This window comes from Coptis chinensis, chromosome 3, assembly GCF_015680905.1.
Source record: "Coptis chinensis isolate HL-2020 chromosome 3, ASM1568090v1, whole genome shotgun sequence".
In the NCBI taxonomy this organism is placed as follows: domain Eukaryota; kingdom Viridiplantae; phylum Streptophyta; class Magnoliopsida; order Ranunculales; family Ranunculaceae; genus Coptis; species Coptis chinensis.
The window spans coordinates 114732828-114758656 of record NC_141458.1 but is presented as its reverse complement, the minus strand read 5'-3'; the positions used below and the strand labels follow the sequence as shown (position 1 = coordinate 114758656).

At 37.9% G+C, this 25829-nt stretch overlaps 2 protein-coding genes across 2 annotated transcripts; both read right to left on the bottom strand.

The window, feature by feature from the left end:
• Positions 1-217: 217 nt before the first annotated feature.
• Positions 218-1519, bottom strand: LOC147513245 (uncharacterized). The gene is made up of 2 exons (XM_086596260.1): positions 1290-1519; positions 218-912 (listed from the first exon to the last, which is right to left on the bottom strand). Exons 1-2 carry the CDS (start codon positions 1347-1349, stop codon positions 322-324), a joined length of 651 nt encoding a protein of 216 aa, XP_086452386.1. The 5' UTR covers positions 1350-1519; the 3' UTR covers positions 218-321.
• A 2571-nt stretch (positions 1520-4090) lies between these two features.
• LOC147513244 (uncharacterized) lies at positions 4091-4486 on the bottom strand. Its single transcript, XM_086598881.1, has one exon. It carries the CDS (start codon positions 4484-4486, stop codon positions 4091-4093), a length of 396 nt encoding a protein of 131 aa, XP_086455007.1.
• Between the last annotated feature and the right edge of the window lie 21343 nt (positions 4487-25829).

Genomic DNA, 25829 nt, shown 5'->3' with positions numbered 1-25829 from the left:
ATTAAATTTCTAAGAAGTACACCACACCCCTGGTTCAATCACTGAAAAGTGTTGTTAGATTGCACGACGAAGTTGCGTTTCTTGAGAAGGATATCTAATAAGAAAGAGCTACATTTAGTTTGGCTTTTCACTGTAAAATTATCTAATACACCGATTTAATCTGACATTATGTGGTTATTTGAAAATCGATGATCATGCAGAACATCTCATGCTACAGTGATTCTAAAGTCATTTCTCATTGAAAAATTTACAGATGATCAAAGAAAAAGGTTTCTTTACATAGAAAAAACGATACATTTAAAAACATTACCAACCACTAAATCATCTTCGATAGACATGTTCCTCGCCGGACAGCTGATCAATATGTCTAACCCATCGGCTTGTAGCTTTTCCTGGACTCAAACTACCACCACTAGTGGCCACATATGCAATCTCCAATCCCTTCCCAACAGGAAGATAAGCAGATCGCACAATGCGTGACCGACTACCCATAACGGTTCGCCATCTGAAAGTCGAATAAGTTCTTGGGCTTGAATTTTTGCAAACCAAAACTGCGCCGCGGTGGCTTAATTTAGCAATACTAAGAATCCTAGCAAAGTCCTTGAGCCTACAATCGACTACTAAAAAATCTATACCTACCAAGTCACCCATTACTTCTTCAACCTCTCCGACTATAACCTCTGGAGACATATCACAAGCATTACGCATGGCTTCCGTGTAATCCAATCTTGTTTGTTCATCAGGGACTACACACACATGTCTTCCACATGTATGACGACTCGCTACAGCTAGGCCAACGCTTGTTGTGACCGCACCACCATGGTACCACGTCTCGACGATTAACTGTGGCTTCCATCCACCAGCCATGGCTGAAATAAGCTCAGCTACACTGGATTCTTCGAAAACCTCACACTGAATAGACATCATGAAAAAGAAAAATGTTAAACACTGTCAATTTAGTTGAAATACGTCCCATTGGACTAAAAAAAAAAATTAGCTTGTAAACACCCATATTTAACATCCCTTCTTAATTCTAGTACTGACCGGTCTCCAATATTGGATATGCGTCGCATCCCCTACTACGCAAATTCTGGGGTTCTGCGGTCGACATATCCCATACTAAATGAGCCTCTTCACCGACGTACACAAACGTAAGCGCCGAGGCTCAAACTTATAAGAATACTCTCTTACCAAATAATGGTAGAAACCTACCAAAAGTTCATTGCATTAGATGTCAAAATTCTATTCTATGTATGCAATCTTGGGCTAGAATTTAAAGTACTACTTACATATTTAACGGTATCGATGTAGGCTTTGGACGCAGTTTCAGGACACCAAACCAACTTCATCTCTTCCTCTGGATTTCTTCTTCCTGTTGTTGTTTAAATTGTTGGGTTGCTTGTTTTCTTGGTCTTTAAGCTAAATGTGGTTTGGAAAGTGATTGGGTATTGATTTTATAGTGACAGAAAATGAAGGAAAGAGAGTGTACAGTTTTCTTTGAAACCGTTGACATTTGGCCACCACAATCCAACGTGTGGATTTAGCATACAAATAGATCAGACTGAAAAAATCTTATTTTGGTAAAAAATAGACTGAATATTTTGAATAACACAAAATCCACCTGGTTAGGTAATACACTAAATTTTGAGAATTTGCAAGCCAACACGGTTACCTGACTTCCCAATAATATATCCAAAATGTACATTCACATTACAATATACCAGAGATGGTACCTCAATTTCTTCTTTGTTTTTTAGGCAATTCTAAAAGCAATGACCAAAATATCATCGATATTTCTAAAATATCCTATAGGGATATATTGTGATATATCGAATAGATATATTGATACATTTTGTATCCGATATATATTAGATTTTATGATATATCAATATATATAGACCGATATATACTATATATCCGATATAGATATTGATTTTGTTAATTTTGACTAATTTTTTACCAATTTTTATTCATATATTAATGATATTTTCGATCAATGATATTTTTGATATTTTCTGATATATCAATATACAAAATAAAATTTTGACCGGTCAACAAAAAAATATATATCCACCGATATATCAATATATCCAATATATATTGATTTTTAAAGATTTTTAGGAAGTCATATCGTCCAACATCCAAATATTTGGCCTTGCCTAAAAGTAGCCTTTTTATTTGCACAACACATACATAGAGGCATATACCATAATTAGGAACGATGATCAACAGTTTTTTTTTTTTTTTTGGTTAAGATTTAATCTTTTATTAGATCGAACGTACTTTACATAATCCTAAGACATCATAAAGAACTTGCATATGTACAACCATTGGCGGCTGATGCCACCACACGCATTTGAAAGGTGGAAGGAAAGACAGTCTCGAAAGGTGTCCAGTGAAAAAGTGTACAGATTGATTGTCGTGACAAACGAAAAGTTCTTTACTTGATCCACAGCATGCGATGCCGTATGCCTGCAAAGACCATTTGCTTCCGATAAACCCAATCAAGTGCACTTCTTGGAAGTTACTCAACACTATCTTAATCGATAAATAATTCGAGCTAGTAAACCAATGACGGTGCAAGTTCTCATCCTTTAAAACCTTATATAGCAATTGAGAATCTGTTTCTACCTCCACCTTCATATATCCAAATTTCACCACAATTTGAAGTCCATATAATAGAGCTACAAATTCAGCCTCATTCTTTGGTTCGCGAAGAAAATTGGTATCGAAGCTCCCATTATAAAACGACCAGATAATCCCCGAGGGATACATCCTCCCCATGCATGTCCCGGATTCCCAATCGAAGCCCCATCGTATTGATTTAACCACGCCTTCATTGGGTGGAAACCATTTAATATAAACAAGCATTTTTCCTTATGCTTCCTCGACGGAACATGACTTCCATAACCATCGTATGTGTTTCAAAGGCTCTGGCGATGTATCGAGATGGATGTAGACGCTTACCTTGAAACCTTGAATCATTTCTCGCGATCCAATAATCCACAAAACCCCAACAAAATAGCGAAGATCAAGATTTTCCCGTTTTGCATTGTCCTTATGTATTTTAATAAACTCAGTAACTGGTCCTTAAAACTGCCAACATTCATATTCCTCTGATCCACGAGGCCACTAAAATTTGTTCCACACCAAATAGCTCTAGAAAAGGAACACTCAAAGAAAACATGAGTTTGAGATTCAGGAAAGCTGTCACACATGGTGCATTCTGGATAAACTTGAAAATGATGAGATGCCAAAATATCCGCTGTTGGGATGACACCTTGCAAGCATTGCCATAAGAAAAATCTTTGTTTGAATGAGACTTTCATCTTCCAAACCTGTTTATAAAGATTGTTATCCCGATCCAAAGTATCTGTTGCTGTAATCAACTAAATGCAACCATCATATGCAGACTTCACCGAGTATTCGCCATTATCCTCCCATTTCCAGATCAAAGTATCCTTCTCATTTGGTGTTAAAGGTATGGAAACAATTCTCTCCACATATTCTACAGGCCAAAATTCATTTAACCGCTCCCAATCCCATGTATTAGTATCCATGTCAATGAAGTCAAAAACAAAGTGAAAAGGACAATCAAGTGGTTTCGAGTAATTTCGTGCAATTCCTCGAATGTGGAATCCATTTTTCCTCCCATGCCTTAATAGAAGTACCATTCCCCACTTCGCATTTAACCAAAGATTGATAATTTTTCGTGGTGTCACGCGATCCTCTTCCACATAACTCGATGAAGTAGATTTGACTTCCGCCTTCAAGAAACCGGAGTTGTGAAAGTACCTCCTTGTTTCATTTGATGAGCCCATAATGATGTTGGATTCAGAAGATCCCATCCTTTCTTTGCTAATAAAACATAATTTTGTAACTGCAGTTCCTTGATTCCCAGCCCTCCATTATTCTTTGACATACATGCTAACTTCCACGGGAAATAATGTAGTTTCCTTGTCTCTGGTGTATGGCCCCATAAAAAAGATCTTCTGATAATCTCCATTCGATCCAGTATCTGTGCAGGTAAAATTGTACAGGACATCATATGAGTAGGCAGCGAAGATAAAACAGAATTTACCAGAGTGAGTCAGCCTGCCTTAGATAAACAATTAGCTTTCCATCCGGCCAGTTTCCTTTGAAATCTTTCCAGAATAGGACTAAACCTGTGAACTCTACCCTTCCCTGTTAAATTTGGCACTCCCAAGTACATTGGCAGGACAGAAGTAGACGGCATCATGAAACTTTTTCTCAAAAAGTAAACAAACCTTCTATGCAATTTGGGGTGATGAATTATTTGCGACTTGGTTCTATTGATAGTATGACCTGAAACTTTACAATACTCCGTTAGCAGATTGTTCAAATGATGCTGCTCTTCAAATCCACACTTACCCAGTACTAAAAGATCATCAGCATACATTAAGTGAGATACCGGCTGAGAAAATCTCCCCAACTTGCAACCATGTATAAGCCCTTCTCTATTCATTTTCAAGAAATTCAAAGACAGTAGCTCTGAACATAAAATAAAAAGGTAGGGCGAAAGGGGATCACCCTGTCTTAGTCCTCTGGATGGCTTAAAAAAACCATGTGCAACACCATTTAGTAACACAGAGTAAGAAACATTTTGAACACAAAACATTATCTTGTTAATCCAGTCCACTGGAAACTCAAACTTGGTTAGCATCACCCTCAGAAAACTCCATTCAATTTTATCATAAACTTTTACGATATCAATCTTCGAGCAAAATATTTAACTTTTCTATTCCCATGCCCTCTTATCTTATGATAAAATTCATTTGCAAGCAAAACATTGTCATGAATACTTCTCTTGGGTAAGAAGGCAGTCTGAAAAGGACCAATAATTCTTTGCAGGATAGGTCTTAGTCGATTGACAATAATCTTATAAATGATTTTGTAAATCACATTTGTCAAACTGATTGGCCGAAAATGTTCATCCTGATCTATGTAGCTAATTTGGCATGCAATGCCCAGTGGGTAGTTGCGAGTGTTTGTGGATACAATGTAGACTGGATCTATATGCAATACATGCATGCGGTCGCACATTGAGATTCTACATTGTAATCAACACTTGCAGCTGCTGTTCGTGAGCAAAAAAGGGTTTATTTTCTCTAGGTTGTGGATTACTGTTTTATGATAACTACAAAATGATCGATACATGAAAGTGTAACGTGGATAATTTTTCAGCTATTTGTGCTGCAAAACATACCTTATTCCCAAATAAGATGGTTTCAAAATTTTATTTAACCATAATTAAACTTGCCACTTGGTGCACATTTTGGTAAGGAGTAGTTCCAAAATTAAATTGAGGATTCAGAAACTGCCAAAGCACTACATCTTTTTTCGCTGTCAATGAAAATATGTGTGATTACGAGAACAGCAGAAATTGAGGGTTCCAAAGGTTCTTAGTAAGTCAAGGTTGATATGAAACTTTAGTTGTCAGAGGCATTTCCAAGGAGCTTGAGATAATTAATGTCGTGGCATATATTGGCATAAGGATTAAGGCTCTATTAATGGTGTTATTGTTTCGATATGGGAAAAAGAAGCCAAGAGTGCTGCCAGACAACATTTTTAACTTGTATTGACTGAGGGCACGAGGTCATTTGCTAAAAGACAAGTTATGGTGAGGGATAGAACCACTCCGCAATGCAGGTGACTATTTCCCCCCCTCCCTTATCACCACCACTTCAGCACTTATTCACCCTATTTTTACCAAATCGGTGAAAACCAAGGTGAAGATGTGCAATGCAGAGATGTGCAATGCAGAGATGAATAAAATATTTCGGGCAGGATGTTAGATTCCATCTGGAGGTTTTTGATTGAGACGGAATGTAACATCCCGTCTGGTTACTCAATATGAACAGACGCGAACAGGCTCCATTTTCATTTTCTTCCCAGCCTCCATTGCGATTTTCAAGCCTCCATTAATAACCTTTTATCACAAATAACCATTCCTAATGACTTCTCCACCCCCCCAATGCATCCCCACCAACCTCCCCACACGAAGAGCGTAGTATATGGTTTGGAAGTTTTAAAATTTTCAAAAAAAAGGGCAAAAAAGGTTCGTCGTCGCGAACGCAAAATATGGGCGAGGAGGACGAAATTGAACTTGGGTTCAATTTTCCACCGCGTTGTGAAATCGAGGAACACCACCATTAGCGTCAACTTCGGTCCGACACGTAGCCAATCGAGTGGCGGAGTCTCAAGTAAGTTTTAGAATTTTTTTATGTTAATTATTATTATTTATGGTAGTTTATATCAAGTTTATTGTTGTGTAATTAGTTTGAATTTGTCACATTGTTTGAAAAAAAAATTAGTTGTAATTATATCGTATTGCGTGTTGGTTGAATGTAGGAAGTACACCTATGGAAAGTGCATTGTGCACTTTCAAATGTTGTGTCGTGGTGGCGTTGTATGAAGTCAAAAACGGATCCTAATTTTATCACGGTTACCAATATTATAGCCGCCACACCATTTGGGAATTTTTTGAATTCTAATTTGGGACAAAATGATCAAGTGTTGTTGTTTGGGATAGTTGAGCGGTGGTGGCAAACTACCCACACATTTCATTTCTCATGGGGTGAGTTTGGGATTACCCCTCTTGATTTCACAATGCTCACGAGTATCCCAATTGGTTATGGAGATGTCGTTCCCTTTGATGATAGTTTAGAGGTTTTTACTACGGCGATGAGTTTCTTTGAAGGTTTTGATTTGGATATGAAAATGATGAGGAATACGGGTTTTTGAGATTATCGGCTGAGTAGTTTAAGAGAGGAGCTATAAATATGAGTTGGTTTACTTCGAGATATTTGAATATACCTAAGGAGAAGCCGAAAGACTATCATATTGGTGAGGAGTCGATCCACGAGTATGTACATGTCTTCCTCTTCTACTTTGTTGGCACGGTATTATTTGGATATACTGATAGTTATTTATGTATCGGGTGAATGGCCGCTGTCTCAGACGTAGAGAGGATGTGGGATTATGACTTACCGCTGGCTAGACCTCGCAGTTGAGATGAAAGCCGCTAAAGGCAATTTGTGCGGCTTTGTTTGGATTATACCGGTAAGTCTTATTTATTAAGTTATTGTGTCATTTCATTTATTTATCTAATTGTTAATATTGACATGTTTATGTTGATATTGATATTGTATTTATTCTATTGATTTAGTATTAGTGGTACGAACATTTTCGTGTGATGCATCCTGTGTTGAAGAGGTTGGAAGAGGATGAGACTCATGACCTGATCCCACGTATTCAAGCATGGGGTTTCATCGTAGGTAGAGGGGGATCTATCGCATAATATTCACAACACTCGTCAGCAGATTGAGCTTTTAGGAGCTATCCGCATTGAGTGGCAACCCTGGGCCGAGTCCTTCATATTTCAGACCCCTTATGCGGATATTCCAGATGTTCCCGAGAACACTGAGTACCGTAGACTATCCTATATGTGTCATAGAGCAAGGTTTCTTTCTCAACGGCAAATGATACTTGTAGGGTCAGTAATTGCATGGTACCTTGGGGACAGATGTTGGCGGCAAGTATCTGGAGAGATTGTTATACCTTACCCACCACCAATAGATATGACAGCCTCTGATATTCTTCCTGCTGCTCTTTCACACTATAGAGCAAACCTAAATGATTGGCCAGACGCATCAGCTTTCATTTTTACAGGAGACTATGACTTGTATTGGAAGAGGGTTGGTCAAGGTCTTTTGCTAGGTGCGTTATACCGGGGCACCAATTTTGAAGGGGTTACTTCTGAAACATTGAGGCCCGACATTCATTTCCCAGAAAGAGTGGAGTTGCCACAGTCACAGCCCAGGGTGTTTCATGATATTCACATGCCGCAAAGAACTCCACAGATATTTGATGAGGATGACCTTTGGCACTAGAGCATGATTACTTCTCAAGGGCAAGATATGAGCATACCTATTCCACCAGTAGATGTCGCAGTGGTAGCAGATTTGTCAATAGAGTTTGAGCAGTTAGCCGAGGTTAGTTTTGAATTTATTCATGATTTATTATTATTATTATTCACTATAACCCCTAACATGCATTTGTTTTGTTAAACAGGATGAAGTAAGGTCGGAGCTCCTTAACTACAGCTCTCTCAGTTATGTTATGCGTGCGTCCTTCATGGAGTCCTCTCGTCGCAGTTTTGAGTGCTTACAAGAAGAGCGGAATCGAACTTTGCAGTTTCAGAGACGTGTGCAAAAGTTGGAGAATGCTGCAAGTGCCACACCTCAAGCTCAACCTCAACCAGAGAGGCGACAACGACGTAGGGGGGAGAGCTCTTCGACCGAACCTTCTCATAGGGGGAGGAGGTCTCAGTAGATATTTTTTTGTAGTTTGTAATAACTGTGCGCCATTACTTGTCTTATGGCGTTTGGGATTGTTGTTTGTAACGACTATTGATTTAGCAGGTTGTTTTTTTTTTATGAGTTTTGGATATGAATATGTCATTAAACAAAGGAGGTTATGTCCAAAAAAATTCAAAAATTATAAGTTAGTTTTTTTACCGAGTTTCTGTGTTAGACTTGGGTGTTGTTTATGATTGTTGTTTGTCTTATTTATAATTTCCAAAGTATATTAGCAGGTTGTGGATATGAATATGTCAATAAAACAAATGAGGTTATGGCAAAAAAAATTCAGAAAATTATAAGTTTGTATGTTTCCAAAAATTTCACATTCGTTTAACTCATTTCACTCGTTCCAACAGTTCGTAGGTTAGGCTAGACCTCGCATTTAACTCATTTCCTATGTCTTGGTTGAAACAGAAAATTTTGATGGAATATCACTCATTTTTGCAGGTGGTTTGGTCCTAACAGGTTCTGACAGGAATAGTGTATAGTGTAGACCAAGACGGAATGTAACATCCCGTCTGATAGTTTTAGACCGAGACGGGATGTAACATCTCGTCCCGTCTCGTTCATGGTTCCTTCCCACTGCGCCTTTTACTATTCCATACATTGGATTTCTGAATGGTGGGCCATAAATTGGAATTATTGAGGATACATTTGGATAGACATTTGGATACAATGTTGCCACTTGGAGAGTGAAAAAAAAATCTGATAAAATGCGTCGTCAATTGAAGAGTGGACCAAAATCGAACTATCACATGTGACCTTATGACATATGACCTTACCTTTCATATTTCATTTTACTCTTCTTTCTTTTAGATCAAACAAACAAACAGCCATTTTCTTCCCCACAACCAAGCTAAAAATAGAAAAAATGTCAAGAGAAGAAAGAATTGCATTTAACCAAAGGTTATGGGGAGGATCTAGTAGTAATAGTTCGTCTTCTAGTTTTACCAGGTCGTCTTCTGGTACTTTCGCTGAAGATGACTACATGGAAAGAGTAAGAGATGAGCATAATGATATGATGAGGCGAAGGAGGAGGAAGATGTTGCAGTTATTATCCACTGCTGGGGCATTAATGACTCAAGCAGCCATTGAACTTGAAGATGTGGATACAGACAAACGCGGTGGATCTATGAAGGGCAGAGAGTACACGTTTAGAGATAGTGGTGATTTCAGTAAACAAAAGATAATGAGGGATTACTTCACAACACCGTGTAGGTGGCCTCCTCATAAGTTTAGATGAAGGTACAAGATGACAAGAGAGTTTTTTATGTATATGTTGAAAACTGTTGCATCATTCGACGATTACTTTAAAGACGAGGTGGATGGATTGGGTCGGCAAGCAATTTCTGGGTTACAGAAGGGACTAGCTGTAGTCGCACAATTAGCAACTGGTTGTTCTTCTGATTCAATGGATGAGTATTTACAAATTGGAGATTCCACAACAAATGTATCTATGAAGCGTTGGTGCAATGCAATAATCACAGCATTTGAGAAAGAGTACTTGAGATGACCAACTGAGGCAGACACTACTAGGATTTTAGCTGAAAATGCAGCAAGGGGTTTTCCAGGAATGCTTGGATCAATCGATTGTATGCATTGGGTGTGGAAGAATTGTCCAAGTGGATGGGCTGGAACACATGTAGGGTACAAGAAGGAACCAACTTTGGTACTTGAAGCCGTTGCAGACAAACACTGTTGGATCTGGCATTGCTTCTTCGGATTACCAGGTTCGCATAATGACATTAATGTGCTTCATCGTTATCATGTTTTTGAATCATTAGAGCAAGGTGAGGCTCCTGCTGTTGCATTTAATGTGAATGGTAATGACTACGATATGGGATATTATCTTGCTGATGGTATTTACCCAAAATGGGGGACATTTGTTCAAGCCATTCGTTTACCAAGAAATAAGCATGAAAAGATCTTTACTCAATGTCAAGAAGTTGCAAGAAAGGATGTTGAGAGGACGTTTGGAGTTTTGCAGGCACGATGGCATATTGTTAAGGCTTCTGCGCGTTGTTATAGTGTTGTTGTTCTTGGAGACATAATGAAGGCATGCATTATAATGCATAATATGATTGTTGAGAATAAACGTGAAAGTGGAGTTTGGAATTGGAAAGGTCAGAAGAAAGAAACAATACCTGATCTCTTTCAGGAAGAGGATGGTTTTCATTTTGTCTATCAGATAATTGAAGCAAGAAATAAGATCAGAAATGAAGTTACACATACTAATCTTCAAAAGGACTTAGTTGAGCATGTTTTTAATTGGACTGGCATTGAAGAAACAGCAGATCCGATACCAATTTATGATCCAAATTGGTCGGATCCAGATGAGGGAGAAGAAGGCGAAAATTAAAATGGAAATGAAAGTGTATTTCCTATGTATTCCCTATGTATTTCCTATGTATTTCTTAACGTGAACTATAAAGTTCCAAAGTATTTCCTATGTATTTCCTAACGTGAACTATTAAGTTCCAACGTATTTCCTATGTATTTCCTATGTAATTCCAATAAGTTCTTATGTGTTTAATGAGTTGTATTTTTATCTCACTGTTTTTAATTGTATTTATATGAAAATAATTATAATGGAAAGAACATACATAGTGCATTAATTAAAATCAACAGTGATATAAAAATACATAGTTCATTAATTAAAAATACATAGTGCATTAATTAAAAAGACAGTGAAATTAAAATACATAGTGCTGTAATTAAAATAAAATACTAGATATTACATACGCTTAGTTAGAGCTAGAACCACCTCTAGCCCTTGCCCATTCAGCACGTATTTCAACTTGTTGTTGCTCGATTAAAAAGTAGTATTGGGATGGAGGACACTTGTATCGGTCGCTAAAATCTTAGCTTCATATTGCATCTTTAGAAGCCATTTTTTTCCAATTGAACTTGATTTTTTTCCATTTAAATCCGATTTTTTTCTTCTCTTGCCATCACAATTCTTTGACCATATGCAAGTTCCATTTCCCTAAGTTCTAAGCATTTTTGTATTTCATTTGCATCCTGTGAAAATGTATCCTCTAAACGTGTAAAATAACCCTCCAACATACCAACTGATTTTTCTTGGTTCCTCTTGGACTTGGCTTTCTTCGATCCAAGAGGGCGCTCTATTTCTTGAGGACCCTCTATTTCTTGAGAACCCTCCAATTCAACTCCACCAACACTTGGTGAATTAGAAGTTGAATCTTCACAATTATTTTTGCGACCTTTTCCCTTTGTGGGGCGGCTTGACCTTGCCTCAAAAACGTTACTCCACTTTGGATTATCCTTGAGTATAACATAACAATGATCAAGTGAAAAAGCCGTTTTTTCTTGTAGTTGGTACGTCATTCTTGCCTCGAACAACTGAAAAATAAAATAGAAATAATTAGACTAAAATAATCACTAAAATAAGACTAAGATAATTAAACTAAGATAATAATTAGACTAAAACTAAAATGGAAATAATTAATACACTAAGATAATTAGACTAAGACGGAAATAATTAGACTAAGACTAAGATAATCAATAAATTCCAAATTGACAACGTTGTAATTACCCGGCTTTGTATTGTTGTACCACTTGCATGTCGAGCCTCCACCGCATTCACAATTGCCACGAACTTGTTCATCATTTTTTAAATATATTTCCATCTACCACTAATTGAATCGGAAGACCTATCCGACCCACGTGCTTGATTGAACTCGTTTGTTATATGATTCCAAAATCCTTTTGCATTTTGGAAAGCACCAACAATGGAGTCTTCACTAATTTTTATCCAAGCAAGACATAGAGTTGATCTTCGGACATGTTAAAGTGAGTTTTTGCTTTTGCTTGAGTGCTACCACTTGCTTGAGATGCTTGAGTTGATGCCATTTGATATTTTGTTTTTTTGAAGAACTGATTTTAAGGAAGAAGAAATATGATATATGATTGTTGGAAGTGTGAGTTGTAATGAAAGAAATGTTATATATATACCAAAGTTTTTTATTTTGACCGTTCTGACTTTCTGACCGTTGGTGAACTAGCCGTTAGGTCTCCGGACGGGATGTTTGATTCCGTCTGAAAAAAAAAAAAATATAGCGAGACGGGATGTTGAATTCCGTCTGGTGAGTTTTGTAATCCAGACGGAATCCAACATCCCGTCCGAAGTTAACAAGTCAGCCACTATCTCGGTGATGAGTTTCACCTTGAAATCAACTGGGAAAAATATTCACCAAATAATCACCTCTGCATTGCAGAGCAGTTTTTGGCCAAAGCTGGTGACTATAGTCACGAACCCCTTGAAACCCCCTGCATTGCAAATGCTCTTAGAGCATTCCCAATACAAGTCAAAATAATTCCTCCCTTATCACCTCCACGTAGGCACTTATTCACCCTCTTTTCACCAAAACGGTGAAAAGCAAGGTGAAGCTGTGCAATGCAAAGGTGAAAAAAAAAATCTCGGACGGGATGTTGGATTCCGTCTGAAGGCTTTTTGATCAAAACGGAATGTAACTTCCCGTCCGGTATTTTGTCTGAAGTTAAAAAAACCCGAAAAACAAATAAAAAAAACACGCAAGACGGAATGAAACATTCAGTCCGAAAAAAAAATCGAAAAAAACACACGAAACAGAATCCAACATCCCATCCGAAGTTAACAATAAGTACGTAACTAAAACTTCAAATACAAAATGAATTTAAATCTATTTTTTTGTAGATATGATATACTCAATATTAAGATCATTTCTACAAAATTTCAACTCATTTGGAAACCTCTAACATTGGCAAAAAAACAATTACAAAAATTCAATATTTCTGGATCGTTAGATTTATTTTTAAAAGATGACAACAATTTTTACATATGTACTTATTTTAACTGAAATTTTAAAAAACAATGTTAGATGTTAAGGTTCATGAAACATCTAAAACACAAATAAAAGTTGAGTGTTTATCGATACAACCAATTACCTTAACAAAAAAAAAAAAAAAAAAAAAAAAGTGTTTTGTTAGAAATTAAACCGATTTAGAGAGAGCACCACACTAATATAACACCAACTTAACATGTATTGAATCATTGAGAGAATGAGATAGAGAGAATTCTTATTCATTTTTTGAGGTAAAACTAAATGGGAGGAGGTTACCTTTATATACAACTAGGTAACCTCCTTTCTAAGATAAGGGATTAACATGATAAACAGTAAGATAGAGGATGATCAGGATAAACATCAAGATAGAAGGTTATCAGGATAAATACCAAGATAGAGGATTATCGATAACACATATCAATGGTGGGCATCCATATAAGCCCATGGATTTCATAACACTCCCCGGATGTCCACCATTCTTGTGGAAATTATGGTGGATGCATCTTTTGTAGCATTCTTCGGATGCTCTATAACTATCCAATGACGGTTGCCTCATTAAAACCTTGCTAAGGAAAACCCAAAGGGGAAAAAACCAAAGCTAAGGAAAAAAGAGTACAACATTACTCGTAATCATTGTGACTTGCTTAATAATGCCTCCTCGTTAAAACCTTTTACTAGGAAAACCCGAAGTGGGATAAAACCTAGATAAGGAAAAAAGAGTACAAAGCATATGTCCCGGGACACATTCTTCGTGATGCTCCCCTGCTCAATTACTCCCTCTGATAAAGACAAGTCTTAATCTGCTTCTATTACTTGCTCGACCTTAATCTGCTTCTTCTTCTTAATCTGATGAGTGTAAAAGAATTTTGGCGCAATGTGTTTTGTCCTGTTTCCTTTTATAAATCCTTCTTGAATCTGGACTATACAAGCTGCATTATCCTCATAAATAATGTTGGGAACACCTGTTATAGAAGGTAATTAACAAGAACTACGAATATGCCCAATTAATAACCTTAGCCATACACATTCATGACTAGCTTCATGAAGAGCTAAAATTTCAGAGTGGTCAGAGGAAGTTGCCACTAAAGTTTGTTTAGTGCAATGCCAACAAATAACAACATTACCACTAAGAAATACATACCTGTTTGGGAGTGACCCTTCTGAGGGTCAGATAGATAACCAAAGACTGCATAGCCAACTAGATCATAGTCATTAGTGGAACCATAAGAATAAAATAGTTTCATACCAGTTATTCCATAAAAATATCTCAATATGTGTTTGACATCATTCCAGTGTCTTTTAGTAGGCGCTTAGCTGTACTAGCTGGCTAACAAATATACAGAAAAAGAAATGTCCGGTCTAGTGCATTGTGCTAGATACATTAATGCACCAATTGCACTCAAGTATGGTACTTCAGTACCCAAAACTTCTTCATTTTCTTCTTTGGGGCGATATGGGTCTTTCTCTATATTCAGTGACCGAACGACCATTGGGGTACTTAATGGATGTGCCTTGTCCATATGAAAATATTTCAAAACATTCTCGGTGTAATTAGTCTAGTGGACTAATACACCACTAGAACTTCTCTCAATCTGCAAGCCGAGACAAAGTCTTGTTTCCCCAAGGTCTTTCATCTCAAATTCCTTCTTTAGGTATTGAGCAGTTATCTCGAGCTCTTCCGGAGTTCCAATCAAATTTATGTCATTCACATAAGTGGCTAGTATTTCAAATCCATTTAAGGATTTCTTTATGAAGACACATGGGCAAATTTCATTGTTTGCATACCCTTCCTTAGACAAATATTCACTAAGACGATTGTACCACAATCTTCCGGATTGTTTCAAACCATACAATAAATGTCTTAGTTTAATTGAAGTACGCATCCTGATTTTGCTTCAACCAAACCAAATCCTTCAGGGATTTTCATGTAAATATATTTGTCTATGTCCCCATACAAGTAGTCAGTCACTACATTCATGAGTATGATTCTTCATAATCAATCCCAGGTTTCTGCAGAAAACCTTGTGCCACAAGACGTGTCTTATATCGAGAAATTTCATTTTTCTCGTTTCGTTTTCGAACAAACACCCATTTGTAACCTACAGGGTTAACACCTTTTGGGGTTTGTACTATAGGTCCAAATACACCACGTTTATTGAAAGAGTTTAATTATGCTTGAATAGCAAATTCCAGATTGGCCAATCTTTCATTTGTCGACAAAATGTACACGTGGTTCATTTATTTTCATCATTGTCCTTTGATGTTCCAATAGCTATACCATAGCTAAATATGTCATCCATGACAAGTGCTTTCCTATCCCACAATTCACCAACATGCATGGAATATTGAGATCGATCTCTTTATTTTTCAGGTACTGTGCCTCCATGGGCAACCATATATAGGCATTTCGAATTTGGATATTTGCACATTATTTGTTTATGGAGCTCCAGCCATTACCTTGCTATTAATTGGACAAGATGGTTTCTCAGTTCTCCTCTCCTAGGAGCTTTGGATCCTATAGGTCTACCACGCTTTTAGCGTATAGTAGATTCATTTGTCGCCATGTTTGGACCCGTCCAAATGGAACATCAATTAAACGCCGGCACATTCATGGTTACTTTTACCATATCATTAAATGCTTAGGCATTTTCTTTGCAACCGCTTGCAAGTGTATCATTCTCCTTATCTCTTAATGAGACAGAGGACGGATCCAAGTTGCTTCAACGTTCCTTAGAGCAACCATTGCTCTTCTCCCCCTAACGAAGGGAATACTATCTCATTAAATTGACAATTATGTAATACAGACTGTCTAAGTGAGCTTCTGGCTTCCAACGTTAGATATAATACACAATGTCTTTCTCATTTATGGGTATAGTCGACCAGACATATATCCATAATACTTTTCTCTATTTATATATCCATACATTTCAACATAAAGCAAAATAAATTTGTAAAGATTGATACTAGTGCAAGTATATTAAGAAAAATAAAATTGGAGATTCATAATAAGGAATTTCAAAATATTAATGATAATCAAGGCCTAGACATTCCATGAAGAGAACACAATATTAACTGTAAACGTTCCATGAACTGGTAATAAAAGTATAATTAACTAAATAAATCATTCCAATTATGAAAGTTTGCTCATCAAACTTGCCCATTGCCCATTGTTAGAAATTAAACCGATTTAGAGAGAGCACCACACTAATATAACACCAACTTAACATGTATTGAATCATTGAGAGAATGAGATAGAGAGAATTCTTATTCATTTTTTGAGGTAAAACTAAATGGGAGGAGGTTACTTTTATATACAACTAGGTAACCTCCTTTCTAAGATAAGGGATTAACATGATAAACAGTAAGATAGAGGATGATCAGGATAAACATCAAGATAGAAGGTTATCAGGATAAATACCAAGATAGAGGATTATCAGGATAACACATATTAATGGTGGGCATCCATATAAGCCCATGGATTTCATAACATGTTTAGCATATATGAGATGCAAAAATTGCCAGGTTGAAAAATTAAATTCGATGTGGTTACTAGTCATTATCCCATCTTATACGTTGGTTCAATGTAGATTGACACGCCAAACTTGTGAGACTGGTTTAAGTGTTTAACAACCCACATTGCCGAGTTGCTGAGTTTGAAACATAAACGGCTTTAAGCATTTTATCTTACTTTTCAGTTATGTTTTCCAATTTTTCATGTTCTGCGTCAGTGGCACTCAGTGCCTCACTTGGTTTGGTCTTTTTTGAATTCCTTTATTTTCTAGAGCATTTATTACATCGTTTTATTGGCTCTTAAGCATGTTACAAGGTGGGTCCTGAAATATAGTTCTGATGTTAAAGAAGTTCTCAACTGAGGAGGAGTGGAGGACTACTATTAGCGTAAGGAATGTCATAAACATATTCGTGTCCAATGGGTTATCTGCTATGAGGAAACAAAAAATATCAAGTACCAAAGGTTTTTTTTTTTTTCGATAAACTGATCCATTGAGACATTGAGTATCACTTATCAGGTGTTTTTTAAAAAAAAAAAAAATTAATTCATCGAGTGCCTTAAAAACGGGGTGTGTGACTGTGTGTTGTCATCATTGTAAATTTGAAAAATAAGCATCCAAAGGTTTTTTTTTTTTTTTTTTTATAAAGTTAAGGATTGGGCAGACCCTAACCTGGATTAATTAAAATCTAGTGTACCTACAACCATTCGCATTCTCCTGAATTATTACAGCTAGTTTCTTCTCCAAAGAGCCTATATGACAAGCTATACTTATATCTTCACAAATTTTACAATAAAATATCTAGTGAAACTCATTTTGTGTGCCTTTATTGCTTACAAGATATTCAAGCAATATCATAGAGCATCTTCTGTCCCATTGACGATATTCACCGCCCTTTCTGAATTAGAATTTATCTGTAAGGAAAAGATTCCCATTCGAAAGGTTAATTGGTTAGTTTAAGTCAACTGAGCCATGTGATTAGAAAGATATTTATCATTCAATCCAAGTTAAAAGTATGTTAGTGAACGACAGTGATTAGTGATAAACTGATAATGACTGAATAAGAGTGAAAAATATTGATTTTAACTTTAAAATACCAACTTGAAATGATTTATTATAAGACTAAATGAACTGTCACTTATCAGAGAAGGAATCATCATGCTATTGATAAGCACCAAAATTAAACTTTTGTACGTGGAAAGCCTAAGTTATTGCGTAATATGATAAAATATACAAAATTAACAACGCGTGAGCTCAGCAAATTAACACAACTTGAGTTTTGAGTTTCGTTAATTAGGGTTAGATGGATTCAAAATGTATAAATTATATTTTGTTAGTTGGGTTGCAAGTTGCACACTTGCATAGTCTTATAGCCGCAGTGTCGCACTTATGATGTCGAAGTGTCGAACCAACCCCTAGGCACTAGGGCTGGCAATGTTGGCTTTAATATAATCTAAATATCTAATTATATACTGTTAATATATACCAAGTCAAAACACTTTCTCTAACTCACAGTTTAACTAGCCATGTTACGAAATGTTGTTCAATGCATTTAGAGATTCGATAACTCGATCAGGTCAAAAGAAGAACTGGGCTAATTATAATGTGCTTATGTTTAATTGTTCACTAATATATATATATATATAGTCTAGTTGTGCAACAAAACCAGGGCCTCGATTGCTCGTCTGTCTTTAACATTGACCCACCAGAAAGTCAACTTTAGCCATCGATATAGACAGTGACTTTTAGGGGTTGATCAGAAGATCACAGATAGTTTCAATTTCTCAGTCTGAGACATGTATTCTTACAGGAAGCCTTTTTTTTTTGCTAAACTTCTTCCAGAAAGCCTTGAAAATGTTTTTTTTCCAGAAAGCCTTCATAGTTGTTTTTACTTGTTATGTTGAATCTGAATATATGGCAAGTACTTCGAAGTTTGAATTGAACTCTCAATGCATGTTCTGTTTTTAGACTTCAGTCAGAATTCAGAATCCCAGTACTGTTTCTCTGAGGTCTAAACATAGATTTGTTAAGGAGTTAATTTGTCAGTATGTCTTGTGATATGTCAGTAATAATGTATAATATTCACACATTCATTTTCTTCACAAATTTAGCCCATCTTTATAGCCCTACTCCAAGTTGTATTCTTCAATAGTAGTAAGACCAACGACTTATCAGAAAAAGAAAAAGATACCCAACTTAAGTACCAACCACTAGCTATAACTTATCAAGTATCCCTTATAAAGTCAGCTGCCTGAACTCAAATGCAAGCATGATTGTGTGCACTGTGAGGCACATCCTATCAAGCAAACACGTGATGTGCACATAGTCCATATACAACAACTCCACCCGCTCAACTCCAGACATACGAATACTCGTCAAGCTGAATTACAAATACATTTGTCAAAGTATCAATTATTCGATCGACATCAAATCAGCATCGATGACTCGTCACTCGATTTCATCTCGTGATATTATCACGTGCCACTCTCATCATTCCTATTATTAGTATTGAGTCTTTACCTGCCATAATATTCAAATTAGTACCATCATTACAACCTTAGCCACACTTTCACCATCATTACACCATTAATCCTACTCTCCCTCTATACCAGCTCAAATAATAGTCTAGTGCCCAGAGTCACGACACACATGCAACTAGTGAGGGCGTATTGCTCATCCTAACATCACACATGTCCATACCACTACACGTGTCCTACCAGTTGTTTGTTTACAAACCCCTATAAAGCCAACTCTATAATACGTTGGTTTGATTCTAGTCTCACTCACACAGTGTTAGATACTTAGGCATCTTCTTACTCATGAAGAACAATCACTTCCATCAACCAAAACCATCTCCTTTCTTCATCTAAATCAGAGCTAAGTCATAAATACTTAGTATGATGTCCTGTTAATCCTCCGGGATAAAAATAGACATTTACATTTGGCGCGTGTCTATGGTAGCTAGATTTCTTAAAAATCTGATAACTCACACATTTCTCTTTTCCAGTGATCTACATCCTCCTCCACTCAAGCTTCAAAAATAGACGTTGATCTACCTCCCCCACCCACCACCGCTGAACTTGTAGCTTAACTACGATCACTCCAAGAGCAATATGATGTATTCAGAGCCACACATCCTGATCCCCCAGTTAATGGTTTTGAAGCGGAAAACCGCGGTGAACCTGCTCACATCCTAATCATCACTGAAGCTGCTACCGCAACAGCAGTACAACTAACACCTCTTCATCATCATCAAAATACATGGAAGCAAATACATGTCTCAAGCTATCCTCCAAACACTATAGAAATTCAATGACTCTCCACTCACCAAAGAAATTCAAGAAGCAATTGCACCACTGCATTTCCAACAACCAGATTTCTTGATGTACGATGGTTCCACTTGTCCTTTCAAACACATCAAATACTTTCTGCAACGCTTGACTATGTACACTCACTTGGACGGGCTGTTATGCCGTCTCTTCCCATGTACCTTCAAAGATCTACCTCCCCCACCCACCACCGCTGAACTTGTAGCTTAACTACGATCACTCCAAGAGCAATATGATGTATTCAGAGCCACACATCCTGATCCCCCAGTTAATGGTTTTGAAGCGGAAAACCGCGGTGAACCTGCTCACATCCTAATCATCACTGAAGCTGCTACCGCAACAGCAGTACAACACCTCTTCATCATCATCAAAATACATGGAAGCAAATACATGTCTCAAGCTATCCTCCAAACACTATAGAAATTCAATGACTCTCCACTCACCAAAGAAATTCAAGAAACAATTGCACCACTGCATTTCCAACAACCAGATTTCTTGATGTACGATGGTTCCACTTGTCCTTTCAAACACATCAAATACTTTCTGCAACGCTTGACTATGTACACTCACTTGGACGGGCTGTTATGCCGTCTCTTCCCATGTACCTTCAAAGGACCCGCCCTCAAATGGTTTTTTGACCTACCTACTACTTCCATCACCAATTTCTACTTTTTCAAAACCATCTTTGCGCAATAGTTATTTCACAATCGAGCCAAACAATTAACCATGGCTACCATCTTCAAGACTCATCAGTGACACTCTGAAACACTCGAGTTATACCTTCAACGCTTCCAAAAAATTGTTTTGTCACTCATCCATACTATCCCCGAGTTGGTCATCATCATTGCCTTCCGAAACGGTCTCATGCCCACTTCTAGCCTCAGTCGATCACTGTTGAGAGGCGACCCTACCACACTAGGCGACTTGTACAAAAAAGTGGACAAGTACATCAAAGAAGAAAGCGGACTCGGAGCACTTGCTGAAAGAAACAAACTAGTCGCAGCAACATTCACTCAAGATCCACCCCACGAAGGCCCCGAGAACTCGATCATGAACCTATCATCAACCACACCAAAATGTTGCACCCCAACACCCGATCTCAACCTCGTGTGTTCACACCTCTAAATCGATCCTTGTCCTAGATCTACAATTGCATCAAGAACACCAGATGGTTCAAACTTGAGATCCGACAAATTAAAGAACTCCCTGATTGTGTTTACTATAAGTTTCATGACATTCGCTCTCATCCCACCGACCGTTGTCGCAGTCTAAGAAATTATATCCAAAGACTTGATCGACCATGACAAGTTAGGTGACTTTGTTGACTATCCGCAAGACCCACTTCATCGACTCTTACTGGCAGATCGCAACCGCTCCTGTTCACTAAACAATCGTAGAAACCTTGCTCCCGTCCGTCGTCGTACTCGTTCACCAAGAAGACAACCCTCACCACCGCTAGCTCCATAACACAATCATAATCAACTTCCCGCCCCCGCAGTTAACTAGGAAGACGATAGAGTCATCCACACCATCACCCAAGCTGACGAACCCACAACAGAATATTCACATCGCGACAAGCGTCGTCAGATTAGTGATAAGAATCATTGCTTCAACCTTACCCATACCAGAGCTTCAGTCATCCCCTCCATCAAAGGCCTCAGTCCAACAATACTCTACTTCACCGATGATGATCTCAACAAAATTTACACCTCACATAATGATGCACTCGTAGTCCAGCTCAAAGGCATCCGAGTCTAAAGAATCTTAGTCTCCCCGAAAGTTCTTGCGACATCCCTTACCACAACACCTTCAAGCAACTCAGATTGCCCGACTCTGTCTTAATCCCAACAGTCGCTCCAATCTATGGCTTTAACAGACTACGCACCGATCCCAAAAGTGATGTCTTACTGCACGTCTCTATCATAGATAACACAGGTTTCGAGGTCACAATGAGAACTCATTTTAGCCTCCTAGACATCCCATCTTCCTACAATGCCATCTTAGGACGTCGCTAGATCCACAACATGAAAGCAGTTCCATCAACACTGCACCAAGTCATCCAATTCATTCCCTAGTCTAAACGACATCATGGAACTCCGCGACGACCAACTCCAAGCACAACAATGCAGTCGAATCAACAAAGCCCCTCCCAAAGAAACTCTTTACCAGACAATGTTCACTCCTCCTCCACCATCAGTCACTCTTGTTTAATCAACTCTTGAACAAGGTCAAACTTCAACACCCCCTACACCTAAGACACGCACTGATGTTCCAGGCATCTAGGTCAATATAGGCACAGAAACAAACCCGCAATATGTATTCATCGGGTGTGACCTAGGCCAACCCATCCATGAAAAACTTATAAAACTACTAAGTGATAATAAAGATCTTTTTGCTTTCTCGTATACCGATATATATGCCTGATATAGATCCTTCAGTCGCATGTCATCACCTCAATGACAACCCTAAATATTGACTCGTCACACAGCGACCCCGCACCTTGTAACTTAGATACAAAGATACAAACACAAGATCCATGACGAGATCGAACGACTAAAAAAGGTATGATTCATCATGCCCATATGGGTGGCCAATATTGTCGTTGTCCCCAAAAGGAATGGTCAGGTCCGCGTTTGTGTCAACTTCACAGACATCAATCAAAAGCATGCCCGAAAGACAATTTTCTACTATCACGCGTTGACCACCTTGTATATCAGACCTGCAAACACGCCTTACTCTCATTTATAAATGCCTATACCCGATATATAATAAGATCTCACTCCACCCATATGATCAAGAAAATACCACTTTTATCAGTGAAAAAGGATTATTCTGGTACATCGTCCTCCCCTTCAGTCTCAAAAATGTTGGAGCCACATTCCAACGATTGGTTAACACCATATTTAATGATATGATCGGTAAAACCATGGAAGTTTATGTTGATGACATGCTCGTCAAAAGCATGGAAATTGTTTATCACATTACACACCTGCAAACTGCTTTTTTTTTATCGACTTCGCAGTGCAAAAGGAAGCTCAATCCTGCCAAATGCCTTTTCAGCGTAACTTCAAGTAAAATTCTTGGATATCTTGTTTCTAAGTGCGGAATCGAAGCCAATCCTAATCAGATCCGAGCCATCGTCAATATGCCAACTCCAACCACCAAGAAGTAGATTCAAAGACTCAATGGATAGGTCGCAACCCTCAATCGGTTCATTTCCAGAGCATCCGACAAATATCGACCCATCCTTGAAATTATCAGGAAAGACTTCCCATATATATGCATGGAACGATGAATGCAATGAAACTTTCTCTAAGCTCAACTCTACTAGTAATCTCCATTCCTGTTGACAATGAAGATCTTTACCTATATCTCTCCATATCCGATTTCGCAATCAGTTCTATCCTTATCAGAAATGACCGTAGAGTCGAAAAGCAGGTTTACTTCACCAACAAGACACTACTGCCTACCGAACAGTGCTACACTCCACTCAAAAAAGCATCTTCGCTCTCCACTATGCCATTCAAAAATTCCGATCATATTTTCAAGGACGCACTATCAAAGTCATCACATAGTATCCTTTAAAACAAATCTTGAATGACAAACCCAAACCCGTTCGCATCGCCAAATGGGTTGTAAAGTTAGCAAGACATGACCTCGACTTCCTACCACGAACAACTCTCAAAGCTCAAGCAGTCACAGATTTTCTAACTGACTTCCCAGCCGAAAATCCACATTGGCATTCAGAATACGAACCTCGACCACCAAAACCCACAGAGCAAGATGTATGGTCTCTTTATGTCCACGGTATTTACAATAGCGATGGTAGCGACATCAGTGTGGCACTTAAATCCCTAGAGTGCTCCATCATCAAAAAATATGTTCGTATGGATTTCACCATTTCTAACAATGAAGCAAAATATGAAGCTCTCATTGACGGGTTACGAACCGCCAAAACTCTGCAAGTTAGCAATATCAAAGCCTACAACGACTCTCAGTTGGTGGTCAAACAACTGAACGGTGATTATCTTACAAACACCGACAACCTCACTCGCTATCTACACTTGACTAAAGATTTGGCCAAGTCCTTCAAAAATTTGAAAAATTTGGCCTTGAACATATCCCCGGGAGGACAATCGTCGTGTTGATTCCTTAGCATATTTGGCCACTCGCACCAATTTAATCCAATTCACCTCGACTCATCTATATTGACATTCGAACTACACCCACTTATCTCGATCACCATAAAACAGTTAATGCATTATCAGATCTTCTACCCAAAATGGAAGCAAATGTCCAGACATGCATGCTAGATGAAACCCATCATTGACTATCTTCAGAACAACACCTTACCTTTTGATTCACAACAAGCCAAAAAATTTCAATGCAAAGCGCGGATGTACAATCTCATCAATAATCGACAGTATCATAAATCCGTAGATGGACCGCATCTCCGTTGCCTCACACTACTTCAGTTTCAACTCATACTAGCTTAAATTCATGAAGGCGAATGCGACAACCACACAAACGGCCGATCCCTAGCCGTCAAAGCTATTTAGCGAGGATACTTCTATCTTTACATGAATAACGACGCTCACAAGTATGCTCGACAATGGGTCGAATGCCAAGCATTCTCTCATGATATCCACCAACCAACATAATTGCTGCACACTATATTCATTCCATGACCATTTCACATGTTGGGGCTTGACATAGTCAGACCACTTCACAAGCAACCCAAGACAGGCTATCGTTTCGTCCTTGTTGCACCTTCCCACTTTCTCTAACTAGAGCGTGAATATGACTGTACATGCAGTGTATGACTAATTTAATCAATACAACATATTGAGTCACTTTGATCTGAAAATAAAATGTAAATTAAAGTGTCATAGAGCAAGTACAGAAAAAGGTACACTTGCTTTGTAGCTTGTGTTGTTGATCCACCATGCTGATCATTAAAAATTGAGTTAGTTTTAGATAAAATGTGAAACTGTACGTCCTTTTAACATATTAAGTGATCAATTAAGTTATGTTTGGTAATCGATATTGCTTAAGTTTTGTCACTTGTAAGTGCTAGAATTTACAATGAATGACGATATTACAGCTTATTAAGATTTTAAGTTTTAGGATTTACAGTGAATGACGATATTGCAAGAACAAATTGCATCACATCCATATATATATATATATATTTTTTTTTCGATAATGCTTTATATATTCATAAATAAACCACTAAACCACTACAGGGGTAATCTTGTCTGTCATGATACATTGTGGTAGCTGATCTATTTGCTGCAGATGGGAGGCCCATTTTGCCAACAAATGTGCCTCACGTACTATTAGACCTCCTGTTTATCCACTTAAACTTACAAAACACAAAATTAGAGCTTAACTTAACAATATAATCTCTCAAGCTCTCATACATCCATGAACAAGACTGGCTATTTAAAGCCTTAATAACCTCTAAACAGTCCCCTTCTATGTACATTGCATTCCACCCAAAGGCAAGAGCAAGCCCTATTGCCACCTCAGCCGCAACCATCTCTGCTTCCTCTGCTAACCTGGGTTGGAACTTTCTAGTGCCTGCCCCTACCACTCTACCTTCCGAGTCCCAAGCTATTGTCCCAGCTGCTGCCTCTCCTGAAGTAACCTGAAAAGCAGCATCAAACCTTATGTTAATACAATCATTAGGAATCTCAGGGAACATAGAGTCAAAAGTAGACTCAGGGGGGTTAGAAGTCTCATTCTGAATGTTGCTTTCTG